At 40.4% G+C, this 12,779-nt stretch overlaps 1 protein-coding gene across 3 annotated transcripts in view; it reads right to left on the bottom strand.

The window, feature by feature from the left end:
* tmcc2 (transmembrane and coiled-coil domain family 2) overlaps positions 1–12,779 on the bottom strand; it is a 189,033-nt gene that overhangs the window by 152,303 nt on the left and 23,951 nt on the right. Inside the window, exon 1 of one of the 3 annotated variants that reach the window (XM_063065370.1) lies at positions 7,337–7,966. The exons of the other annotated variants lie outside the window; for them this stretch is intronic. Coding sequence (XP_062921440.1) covers positions 7,337–7,510 — 174 coding nt within the window. The 5' untranslated portion in view covers positions 7,511–7,966. Of the gene's footprint in view, positions 1–7,336; positions 7,967–12,779 lie in introns of those variants that run through there. 3 annotated transcript variants of the gene reach the window in all.

Genomic DNA, 12,779 nt, shown 5'->3' with positions numbered 1-12,779 from the left:
AATAAATGAAGTATAATGTTTTTATTTATTTATTTAATTGGGTTCTCTTTATCTAGTTTTGGGACATAGTGAAGATCTGATCACATTTTAAGTCATTTATGCAGAAACAGAGAACATTCCACAGGGTTCAAACTTTCTAGCACCACTCCATTACCCCTCAAACATTCGGCTCTTGAATCAAAGGAATGACTTCGCCTAACCTCATTTGCCCATCATTGAACTGTTCCCACAACCTATGAACTCATTTACAAGTACTCTTCATCTCATGTTCTCAATATTTATTGCTTTTTATTTATTATTGTTACTTCTTTCTTTTTGTATTTGCACAATTTGTTGTCTTCTGCACTCTGTTTCAACACCCAGGTTGATGTAGCTTCTCATTGATTTGTTATGCTTATTATTCTATGGATTTATTGAATATGCCCACAAGAAAATGAATTTCATGGTTGTAGATGGTGACATATGTGTATTTTAATAAATTTACTTCAAACTTTTGAAATACAAGAAAAGATAGAGAGAAAGTTCCCTCACGGACAGTTGCAGTGACCAGGCATTTTATGCTTTAAAGAGTTTCAAGCAAAAATCCACACCCGATTTAAACATTACTGTACCTGCATGACATGAAGAGCAGTAACACACAAGGCAACAGAATGAGACTGTAAGTGGGTGAACATTAAAACGCTCTATTTTAGGCAGCATGAACAGAATGTTTTAAATGGCCTCTTTTTTTGCACTGCAATTTTTTGTTTTATGATGCTTTTCTTTCATGAGAAGTCAGCTGCAGTTCAAAGACAAAGGATGGACAATAAATGCTCAGAAGAGCAAAGGCTCCAACTTTGGTTTTTATTACAGACACCATCCCTTAATTACCAGTTCCATGTCTCTCCCTTGAACTGAAATAAATGGCGAGATTCCTCCCTGCCATTACATTTTAAAACAAGATTTTCTACATGAAATAGTCCTGCACACCACCATATTTTCTACTGAAGCAAACCGCAATTTCCTTAAATTAAACCCTATTACCTAAACCAATCCATGTAGTGTGTGCCTGATTTGCTGACTGATTTTGTAGCTGGTGATTCACCCACTCTGCAAAATTTCAGGGGCTTGGAGGTGGAGTAAAAAGGAGGTGAGATACAAACCAAGAGCAAAACTAAACTTAGAATATAAATTTTGAATGCAAACAAAACTCTATCTTCTTAATCAGGCAAATACATGAACAATATATAGAGACCATGACAGGTGGAGGAAGTACAGTAAAATATTTACAAAGCAGGCACTTCACTTGAGCACCACTCAGGATTAAAGGCGATATATTTATAATTCTCCAGGTCTCTGGATGGAATGACGCCACTGAAGGACAAATGTTATTCCCTCATTCAAAACAGATTAAGGATATGCCCAGCAACTACAGCCCAGTCTGGTGGGAAACCTTTGAGTAAAACAGAAGAAAATAGATAAAGTCAAGGCAGCACAGATTTGTTTTGGCAAATCGTTTTAACTAATCTGATATTGCTTTGATGATGAAACAGAGTTGATTTAAATAATACAATGTCTATGAATTTCTAGTAGGCTTTTGATGAGTTCAACTCAAATTCAAGCCAATGGAATAACAGGGTTATTTACAGCAAGGATACAAAGCTGGCCAAATAATGGATAACAGAGATCATGAATGTAATTTAACCAATCCGGCCTACAAAATGTCTATGTAAGTACGTACAATCCAGTTCATCTCATTCCTCTGCCCTGAGCACTAAAATTATTTTCTTTCTGATATACATCTAACTCCCTTTACACGACAACTACCTTCACTTCAATACAGACCTTGGATACTCAGTGTGTAAAACACTTTTGTCTCAGATCTCTTTTGATTCTTCTGCCAATTACCTGCACCCTGGATAAATCTATCCAATTTACCCAAACTCTTCACAATTTTAAATACTTTTATCACTATTTTTTTCAACCCTTTATGTTTCAGGTAAAACAATTCCAGTTTCTCCAGTCTATCCATATAACTCGCACCTGGAATCATCTTACCTACAAGTAAAACTCAGAATTGGACACTCTACTCCAGTTGTGGGGGGCAGGGGGGGGTGCTTTCAAATTCATTGTCATTCAACTATATACATATATATCGTCAAACAAAACATTCCCCCAGAACAAGGTGCACAACACAGAACAAACAACTCACACACAACACGAAGTAATACAGTAAATGCCAGATAACTGGGCCATCAGTTAATCAGGGCAGCTGCTCATTTGGGGAAAACTCTTAAAGAACAAAACCTTATCAAAAAAATAGCCAGGATTCCCTTGATTTATTTGGGACACCATGCCACTTAATTGGAACAGGAGACTGTCACCGAAAAGTTTCCAACTAGTGTCAGTCGCATGCACTTTTGTGGCCATTAGACACTACACCATGCTTAGAGTGAACAGTTTTAAAATCCGTCGCATGTACACTCAGCCCTCCTTATCCACGGGTTCTGCATGCGCGAATTCAACCAACCGCGAATCAAGAAAACCCGGAAGTGGTCTTCCAGCACTTATTGTTCGAACATGTAGACTTTTTTCCCTTGTCATTATTCCCTAAACAATGCAGTATAACAACTACTTTACAAAGCATTTACATTGTATTCAGTATTATAAGTAATCTGGAGATGATTTAAAGTATACAGGAGGATATGCATAGGTTATCGTGGATCGGGATCGAAAAAAAATGGAAGTTCTCTTACTAAGTAAGTCCGAACAGGTACATCCAGTGTTATTTAGCAACAGTTAGTCAAACATTTGTCTTAGTATATAGTATACATTTTACCTTTCTATGCATATAAAGCACTTAAGAAACGTATGTTTCAGCGCCGGGCTCCGGAACGGAAATTCCTGTGTTTAATCCAGTGACAGACCGTTCCCATCCCTGCCGGGTTGATGTGAAGGATCAAAAACCCAAAACCCCAAAACTCTATAATTAAACCACTGCGTTGCTTTGTAATAATTGTAGCTTTAATCGGGACAGGGCTTTTCTCACTTCACCCTTTAAAATTGTTCCGATCGTTGACCGACTGTAGCCTAACGCTTTTCCAATGACCAATGGCATTTCACCTCTTTCCAATCGCTTTATTATTTCCACTTTATTTTAAATCGCAATCGTGATTATTTTTATGATCAGAAACACTGCGGATTCAGAGCTCTGTTGCCGGGTCCTAATGTCCACCGTACGGAGATCAGTTAAATAAGGTCCGGGTTTCCACTGGGTCCTAAGGTCCACCACATTTAGACAGGTTAAACAAGGGACTTGAGCATCCGCGTTTTTTGGTATCCGCGAGGGGTCCTGGAACCAATCCCTCGCAGATAAGGAGGACCGACTGTATTTGTGTTCAAAAAGAGGTGATTTTTGGTCACCGACAGTTGGCGAGAAATAAGCAGTAAGACAATTCAGGATGGTCTTGCTCCCTGCAGCTTTATGCATTCAAGCTTGGAAATGCCAAAATGAAGATGAAAATGAAATGATTTCACTGCCAAAGGATTTCTGCCCGAAATGTCGACTGTGCTTTTTTATCCCCCATAGATGCTGCCTGGCCTGCTGAGTTCCTTCAGCAGTTTGTGTGTTGCTCAGATTTTCAGCACCTGCAGATCTTCTCTTGTTTGCGATTTCACTATTTCAACAAGTTAGGAACCGTGAAGAATTTGAATGTATCTAGTCATCTTGAGTGTTACAATGAAAATGAAAATTTGGAAGATGCAATCATCAAAAGCATTGTATGAAGGCAGCCCATTATATGCACTAGGCATCGGCGCTAATTTTGTTCACTTACAATTAATCAAAAGAGCACACCTCCAGGCTTGTGTGCCTGAATGACCCAGAGAGCTACGCTGCCTGGAGTCAGGACTTTACACTTAGGTTCTTGGTCAGGTCACCCATGCCAAACATGTCAAAGGGTAGAGGTAAGACTAAGAGTGGCCCTCTGGTCCTCCAGATTCAGGGATTCAGGTCAGAGCTAACAACCCTGACTGGTCAAACAAAACTGTTACGGAAAAGGCAAAGAAGAATCCTTCTACGTCTGTGTGCGACAGTATTCCTGATTCCCCATCTGGGACTTGCACATCCAACAATAGGGAAAACTGACAGAAAGCAACTGTTACAATGAAGGAAGCCCTAAATACCGCCAAGATGGAGGATCTTCACTGCTGCCCTAAATACTAGCGGGTGCAATAGGCAGTAAGCAAGTGAGAAAAAAAAACACAGCAGTATACACCCGATGAATTCCTCCATTGTTAACTATTAGGAAATAATACACAGGTTTATAGTATTGTAGTAGTATAATTAATTTGTTCTCTATTTCATTTAAATACATATTGTATTTTGCTGATCAGTTAAATGGTAGATGATCTTTTTTTAAGAAATACCCTTTTAACTATGTCCATGAAACTTCGGCTAATTGAGGCAGCCACTAAATTGGGGTACAATGTACTGGTCCCAATGTGTCCCAATTAACCATAATCTACTGTATTACCACAAATAAAAATAGAAATAAATTCCAGGAGATTGACAGTAAGCATAAGGTGCACTTATGACACAAGTTAAAAAGTAAACAGTATAACAGTACAGTACCAGCATTTCATACATACAGTAACAAGACCTAGGTGGTGGCAGGAGTTCAGTAGTCTCAAGGCTTGGAGAAGGTGGTTCCTATCCTAGCAGTACTTGTCCTAATGCTGTTAGCTCCTGCTTAATGGTAGGAAGTTAAAGAGATTGTTGGACAGATCATACGGATCCTTGACAATATTACGGGCCCTGAATATGCAGAGCTCCTGATAAATATCTCAGATGGGTAGCAGAGAGACCCCGATGATCCTCTCAGCAGACCATGCCATCCTTTGTAAAGTCTTGCTGTTCTTCAGATATTTTAGAAAGATTTATTATTCTGTCCTTACTCTGTCCTGCTGTTTATAAAGACAAGGCTCAGTCATGTTTTTGAACTTATTCTGCTAGTTGGAACAAACTATGCACACATAACATCAGATCCCGTCGTTGAACTCCTTTTAAAACGATCTTTTCTCATCACTGAAACCAATTACATTCTCACCATTAATTTTCACCCACCAGTTAATGGTCCAGACTGCCTGTGCCTTCTTGAACTCTATTACTATCCACTTTACAGTTTCTTAGGCTTACAGATTGGTGTCATCTAAAATAATGTAGAAATTGTTCCCTGCAAACTAAAGTCCAAATCATTAATATAGTTTAAGAAAACTGATGCTAGTGTGGACCCCTGTGGACACTACTTCACTGACCAATCGTTTATTCTGTTTCCTGATGCTTCAGTAAACTTCGTGCCTAGGCGGCCACATATCACTTTATTCCATGGCCTTCAATCTGGATGACAAGGTCAGCTTGTGCCCCTTATCAAACACCTTTATGAAATTCACATACTGTATACCAAAAATTTCAACACCTTGTAACATCACCTAAAAATAAACTATCATTTCAGTTTGGCACAAATTGCTGTAACAAATCAATCCAAGCTTTCATTTATCAATCCAGAAATGCCCCAGTGATAGTTTCCAATTATTTAGATAACTTTCCCCACCACTAGTTTAATTGGTCTCTCGAATTTTGGTTCATCCCCACACCACTTCTACAGAAAGGTGCAAGATCCACAATTTTTCAACATTCAGATACCACCCTTGCAGCTATAGCCAACTGTTTCACCCTATTCCAAAACCGAGGTGAAGGTAATTTGGAACGCAACACATAAAACCAGCATGTATTATTCATGTAAATTAAAAACATGGCTCATAAATTTTCTTTATATTACTGCCTTCACATAAATAACATCAAGATCAAGTGATGAGCTCCATTTATATATAAAAACGAGCAAAGTGCTATAAATGAATACTGTCAGCACAAGGGGGCAATAACTACAGTAAATTGAATGGAAAGAGTTATGACATTAAAAGGCTTAAACAAAGTCCTGAACCACACAACTGAAATGTTACCCATTTATTTCCACAACCACAGTCATAGGTTATGATTTTAAACTTTACTGGTCTTTACTTGAAAGACCAGTAAACTGCATTCCAAAAGAAATGAGAAAACAAACTGGATTGGATTCTTGGACTTGCAAAAAATTTCTGCTGAGGGCTCTTCTCCAGGGATTATGGTTTTCATCTGACAATTAACCCCACTGTCTATCTTACACATGTGACTTAAGTAAGTGGACGTAACCTCTCTGATCTACTATATCTTCAGTCAATATCCTTGAACCAACATCCCAACAGGATTTTCTGCATAATACTGTAAACCCTGACTTGATTTTTCATTCAATTGGCAGAGAGACAGTGGTCAATTGCCCCACCCATATGTCTGCTCAACTGGAATTAAGCAACAGCATACATGACTACACTACTACATTGCAAACAAAGAATAATACCTCACAACAGAAAAATTCAAAATTAATTTCAACTTGCATCTTTCAGAGACTCTTTGCCCCTCCTTTGAAACTAATTGTTTAAACTCACTAGACCCTACTTGACCTTGCATTTCTATTCCAAAAAATGTACTTTGAATAAGCTCAATCACTAACTTGAAAATAATTTGAAATACAATCTATTCAAAAAAGTGAATAGTAAATAATAAAAATTTGGAAATTTGGGAGTAGTGATGCATAGTTCCATATCCACTGACGAACCCAAAATTGGGCACAACACCCCATAATCTATCCTCTGTAAGTGAACAACATTTTGCTTAGAAATATGTTAAATCTGATAACAAAGCAATATTTCCTTTCTTCACCTTAAAACTGCTTGATGTGTAATTTCCACATCATGTCAAACCACATGCTTTTCAACATTAACCTCATTTAAACCAGCAAGATAAAAAGTCAATGGAAACCTACAAACAAAAATGCAAATACAGCAGATCAAGCAACACACATGGAAAAGAAAGGAATACCCAGGACTATCCTACTGTTGAAAGATTTCTCTTTCTACAAGAGCAGCCTGACCTGTTAGGTATTGTCAGGATAGGTTGTATTTCAAGATTTAAAAATTCAAATAAACATTCAAGTTTTAAAGCAACCACTGACTGCTATAAGAAATCTTGAACAATCCAAGAACACAGGCAATATTTGGAGCCAAAAATTCAAAACAAATTGTTAAATCTAGATCAAAAACAACATATCAGACACAAATACTGGACATACTCAGCAGATCAGGCTGCATCTGTGGGAAGCGAAACAGATCAACATCCCCAGCCGAGACACTATTTTTCTCATTCGGTCTGTGTTACTGTGAACTATACTGATCGGAAAGAAGCAGCAGCAGTATACTATACCTTTGAATCTTGAGTTTTGATGCTGCGGGTCGATGTTGGCAAAGAGAGCGATGGGCAGCCAACCTCTGAAGAAGCAACATCACGCTGCTGTCGAACCGCAGCATCAGCGCCAGCTCCTGCCTTCACCCCCTGCTCTTCATCCAGGGGCAGCTCATCAGATTTACACCGCTTCATCTGCAACAAGGAGGGAAAGTACTGGGGAGAGGAGGAGGGTGGAGGAAGTGGGAGTTGGACTCGGAGGAGCAAGTGCTGGCGGTGACTGGGATCTTCCTGTGTAAATTTCTGTCACCAACCCCAACAGATGATGAAGAAAGCCCAGAACAGGATAATATTTATAAGTAGCTTAAAAACGTGCCCTTCCACTGGTCCCTCCCCATAAACCGTTGACGTTTACAGGAAAACATCCTGAATGGATAATTATATTATGACTGAGGGATAAAATTTGGATTCTCTCATAGCGACACCGCCTCATCACATCAAACCCGTCCCCTCCTGAAAATCACCCCATGCGGATAAAATGAACAACAGCCAACGCAATGGATCTACGAAGCCCGCCGGTTCAAATCACCGCCGACAAAGAGCTGCAGCAAAAACCGCCATCGCCGGAGCTCAGGACGAGCCGCTGCCTCACTCAGAGCACCAGCCTTGTCCAAAGGGGGAGGGAGAATGCGAGCAAGCGCCGCCCCTTTTTCTGCGCCTCCAACCAAACCTTCCCCGACCAGCCGGAAGTGACGGGAAAGCGTGATGGCGAGGAGCCTTGACCAATGGGCAGCGAGAGCCGTATGAGCAGGTGGGGGCGGGATTTGTGAGGCCACATTCAAGTTCGGTTGCAGCTTGGCGGGGTGTGAATACAGTAGTAATGGATGGAGAGGCAGCAGGCTGTTAGAGCGCCCCTGCATGGATCAGGTAGTTCAGTGCTATTGCTGGTGCATCTTTAAATCACCAGAATCTCCACAAGGACAATATTGCTGCTTCAGTTTTTTTTACATTTTTGGTTTAATTCTAAAGTGCTTCAACGATTTTCATTCATTTTCAGCAAAAATAAGCATTTTTTGTCACTTGCAGACATGAAACAAGAGGTGTCTTGAACTTTGTCACTAATCATTCTGTTCTTGAAATACCAAGGGCAACTAAATTGACATTGTTAATAACAACAACACATACATATTCAAAGTCATATTTACATCAACATCACCACCATTAAACCATTGCCCCGTGCATCACACAAACAAAAAAATGTGCCTGTGTGTGCACATTGAAAGCTGCGTGTGGTGTTCTTGAAGAAAAATGAATGAAAATGCAAATTTTGCATGGTCGACCTTTACTGCCAATGCCGAGTTTTGTCAGCGAAAACAAAGATTGTTTTTCAAGTAGGCTTTCAGTGGTGTTTCCTTGGTTTTTAATGTTAAACCGGAAAAATTCAAGCCCTCTAAAAATTTGACACTGCCATGAAGGAAAATGAAGACAAATAAAACCAATAAGTGAATTTATAGATTATAAGATAAAAACATAAAATACTTGAAACCCTCATCAAGTCAGGCAGAATTCATGGAAGGAAAATTACTGTTTATATTGCAGGTAGAAGTTCCTCTGTGTCTGTTTTTTTAAATTTCCATCACCTGCAGTTCTTTGATTTGCATTTAAATAATATACTTAAAGCACATTACAAACTGCTTTATTGGCAACAAAGGGATTATTGAAGTGTGAAGTAAAGCACAAAGTACTGGAAATACTTAACAAGTCAGGTAGCATCTGTGGAAAGAGAAACAGAGTAAATATTTTGGGTCAATGTTCTTTCATCAAAACTTGGCTGAGTCACAACTCCACCATATGTCAACATACACGACCTTGAGATTTATTTTCTTGCAGGCATTCTCAGTAGAACAAAGAAATACAATTGAATCGATGAAACGCAACACACACAGACTGACAAAACAACCAACCTGCAAAAGACAAACTGTGCAAATCTGAAAATAAACGAATAATAAATACGCTGAGAACATAACTTGTAGAGTACATGAAAGTGACTCCACAAGTTGTGAAATCAGTTCAGCACGGAGGAGAGTGAAGTTATCGATGCTGGTACAGGAGCCTGAGCATTGAAGGGTGACAACTGTTCCTGAACCTGTGGGTGGTGTGGGGCCTAAGGCTTCTGTATCTACTTCCTGATGGCCTTTAACCTCTTAAAGAGATTAAGCTTAGAATTCCAGAGGTCTGGACACAGCAGCCGACGAGATATGTTAAACCAGTTAATATCAGAACTGTGCAAGAAGTCTGAAGTCAACGTGTGCAGATATCTTGAAGGATAACAGATGGGAAGTGAAAGAGGCATTAAGAGATTTGGAAATAATTGAGACATTCCCTGACTGGGCGATAATGTAGGTCAGTGTGGAGGTTAAATTCATAAATCAGACTTGGACGCAGGCAGGAGAGTTATGGATCACCAGAGGTTCACAGAGACAGCAGCGAAAGGCCATTACATTTTCCTACCAATTCCCCATTCCCCACAGTGCAACAATTCATCTCATTTGTGAATATGTTTACTCATTCTCTCTCCACAGTTCTCAGCTAAAGACTTACAAAAGGTTCACAGCCCTTTTGAAGGATAAATTATCCTTCATTTCTGTCTTAGGTTGATGCAGCCTTATCCTGAAACCTCAGAATGTTTCCTCTTATTTCAGATTCATCTGCATTAGAAACATTCTCTCCAACTTGTCATAACCTCAGAATCTTAATTGTTTTAATAAGAACACATTTTCTGAATTCTAATGACCAACCTGTTTGACCATTTTCACATAAGGCAACCCACTCATCTGAGAAATCAACCAAGTAAATGTTATCTAAATTGTCTTCAGGTGCATACCTTCCTTGCTGTAGAATAATGCTCAGCTTCATTTTGAACATCATCTATGATTAGGGTTGCCAACTGTCCCGTATTAGCCGAGACATCCCATATATTGGGCTAAATTGGTTTGTCCCATACAGGACCGTCCTTGTCCCGTATTTCCCCCGCTAAGGTAGAGCGTTCCTATGAAACCGTTCGTAAGCCGAAATGGCGTAAAGCGCAGAAGCAATTTCCATTAATTTATATGGGAAAATTTTTTGAGCATTCCCAGACCCAAAAAATAACTCACCAAATCATACCAATAACACATAAAACCTAAAATAACACTAACATATAGTAAAAGCAGGAACGATATGATAAATACATAGCCTATATAAAGTAGAAATAATGTATGTACAGTGTAGTTTCACTTAACAGAATCGGGAAGATAAAGCCAAAACCGATTTGTAGAAAAAAAAATCAGCACGTACACGAATGCGCACGTCACGTATGCGCACATCACGCATATGCACACAGGTACCTGCGCAGGGCTTCATGGTCGTGGTAGTCTTTCTCGGGGAAAACACAAATGTCCCGTATTTGACTGCTACTTTTGTCCCTTATTTGGGAGTGAGAAAGGCAACCCTATCTATGATGGCTCAGGAGCCTCACTCATGCCTGGTAGTCATGGTGATATTTGCTCAAACTAGAACTAGAGATCATGAGTTAATGGTGAAAGGTGATATGTTGAAGGATAACATGAGGAAGAACTTCTTCAATAAGAGGGTGGAGAGAGTGTGGAACGAGCTGCCAGCAGAAGTGGTGGATGCAAGTTTGATTTCAACATTTAAGATAAGTTTGGATAGATACATGTAATGGCAGGGTATGGAGGGCTATGGTCCGGGTGTAGATTGATGGGGCTGGACAGTCATTTTGAGAGACTTTGAAGTTCATGTTGCATGTGTTTCTGGAATCCGGTTACTCTATTTTTTGCTGGGTTTGAGTATTTTGATCAGGGCAACCGATGTGCTTTGGCGAAGAATGGATCTGCGACCTGCGACCTGCGACAAGCAAAGCGGCACCGAACTGAGCTAAACTGAATGCTATTCAACTCTTGGTTTGATAATTGATATTCTCTGTGTTGTTGACCTGACTTTTGCCATTTGCGCAACTTGTTCTGTTTTCGCACCTTGGGTGTTTAGTGTTTTCTTGAATGGATTTCATGGAGTTTCTTTGTTTCATAGCGCGAGGGTGTTTCTCAGTTGTGTTCTGTATACATACTTTAATAATAAATGTACTTCGAATCTTCGAACCTTTAGAATCATCGTACAGCACAGATCGATGAGCTTCTGTGCATTATAAGTCAATACTATGACTCTATGGTCCAAGTAGATGCCCCACACAAACACTGGACTGTGATGTGGAGGGTTGGGATTTAAGGGAGAGGAGTGGCGTTACTGGTCAGGGAAAATGCCACAGCAGTGTTCAGTCAGAACAGACTGGAGACTTGTCCAGTGAGGTTTTATGGGTGGAACTGAGGAATAAAAAAGGTATACATGAGGAAATCTGCAGATGCTGGAATTTCAAGGAACACACATATAAAAGTTGCTGGTGAACGCAGCAGGCCAGGCAGCATCTCTAGGAAGAGGTACAGTCGACATTTTGGGCCGAGACTCTTCGTCAGGACTAACTGAAGGAAGAGCTAGTAAGGGATATGAAAGTGGGAGGGGGAAGGGGAGATCTGAAATGATAGGAGAAGACAGGAGGCAAAGGGATGGAGCCAAGAGCTGGACAGTTGATTGGCAAAAGGGATATGAGAGGATCATGGGACAGGAGGCCTAGGGAGAAAGAAAAGGGGGAGGAGGGGAAGCTCAGAGGATGGGCAAGGGGTATAATGAGAGGGACAGAGGGAGAAAAAGGACAGAAAGAAAAATAATGTGTGTATATAAATAAATAAATAACGGATAGGGTACGAGGGGGAGGTGGGGCATTAGCGGAAGTTTGAGAAGTCAATGTTCATGTCATCAGGTTGGAGGCTACCCAGACGGAATATAAGGTGTTGTTCCTCCAACCTGAGTGTGCCTTCTATATATTGGCGAGACCCGACGCAGACTGGGAGATCGTTTCACTGAACACCTATGCTCTGTCCGCCACAGAAAGCAGGATCTTCCAGTGGCCACACATTTTAATTCCACGTCCCATTCCCATTCTGATATGTCTATCCATGGCCTCCTCTACTGTAAAGATGAAACCACACTCAGGTTGGAGGAACAACACCTTATATTCCGTCTGGGTAGCCTCCAACCTGATGGCATGAATATTGACTTCTCAAACTACTGCTAATGTCCCATCCCATCTGTTATTTATTTAATTATATACACACTTTCTTTTTCTCTCTCTCCTCTTTCTCCCTCTGTCCCTCTCACTATACCCCTTGCCCATCCTTTGGGCTTCCCCCCCGGCCTTTTTCTTTCTCCCTTGGCCTCCTGTCCCATGATCCTCTCATATCCCTTTTGCCAATCAACTGTCCAGCTCTTGGCTCCATCCCTCCCCCTCCTGTCTTCTCCTATCATTTAGGATCTCCCCTCCCCCTCCCTCTCCCACTTTCAAGTCTCTTAC

Source organism: Mobula hypostoma, chromosome 13, assembly GCF_963921235.1.
Source record: "Mobula hypostoma chromosome 13, sMobHyp1.1, whole genome shotgun sequence".
NCBI classification, from domain to species: domain Eukaryota; kingdom Metazoa; phylum Chordata; class Chondrichthyes; order Myliobatiformes; family Myliobatidae; genus Mobula; species Mobula hypostoma.
Note: the sequence above shows the minus strand (reverse complement) of the source record. Positions and strands in the feature narration are given on the sequence as shown.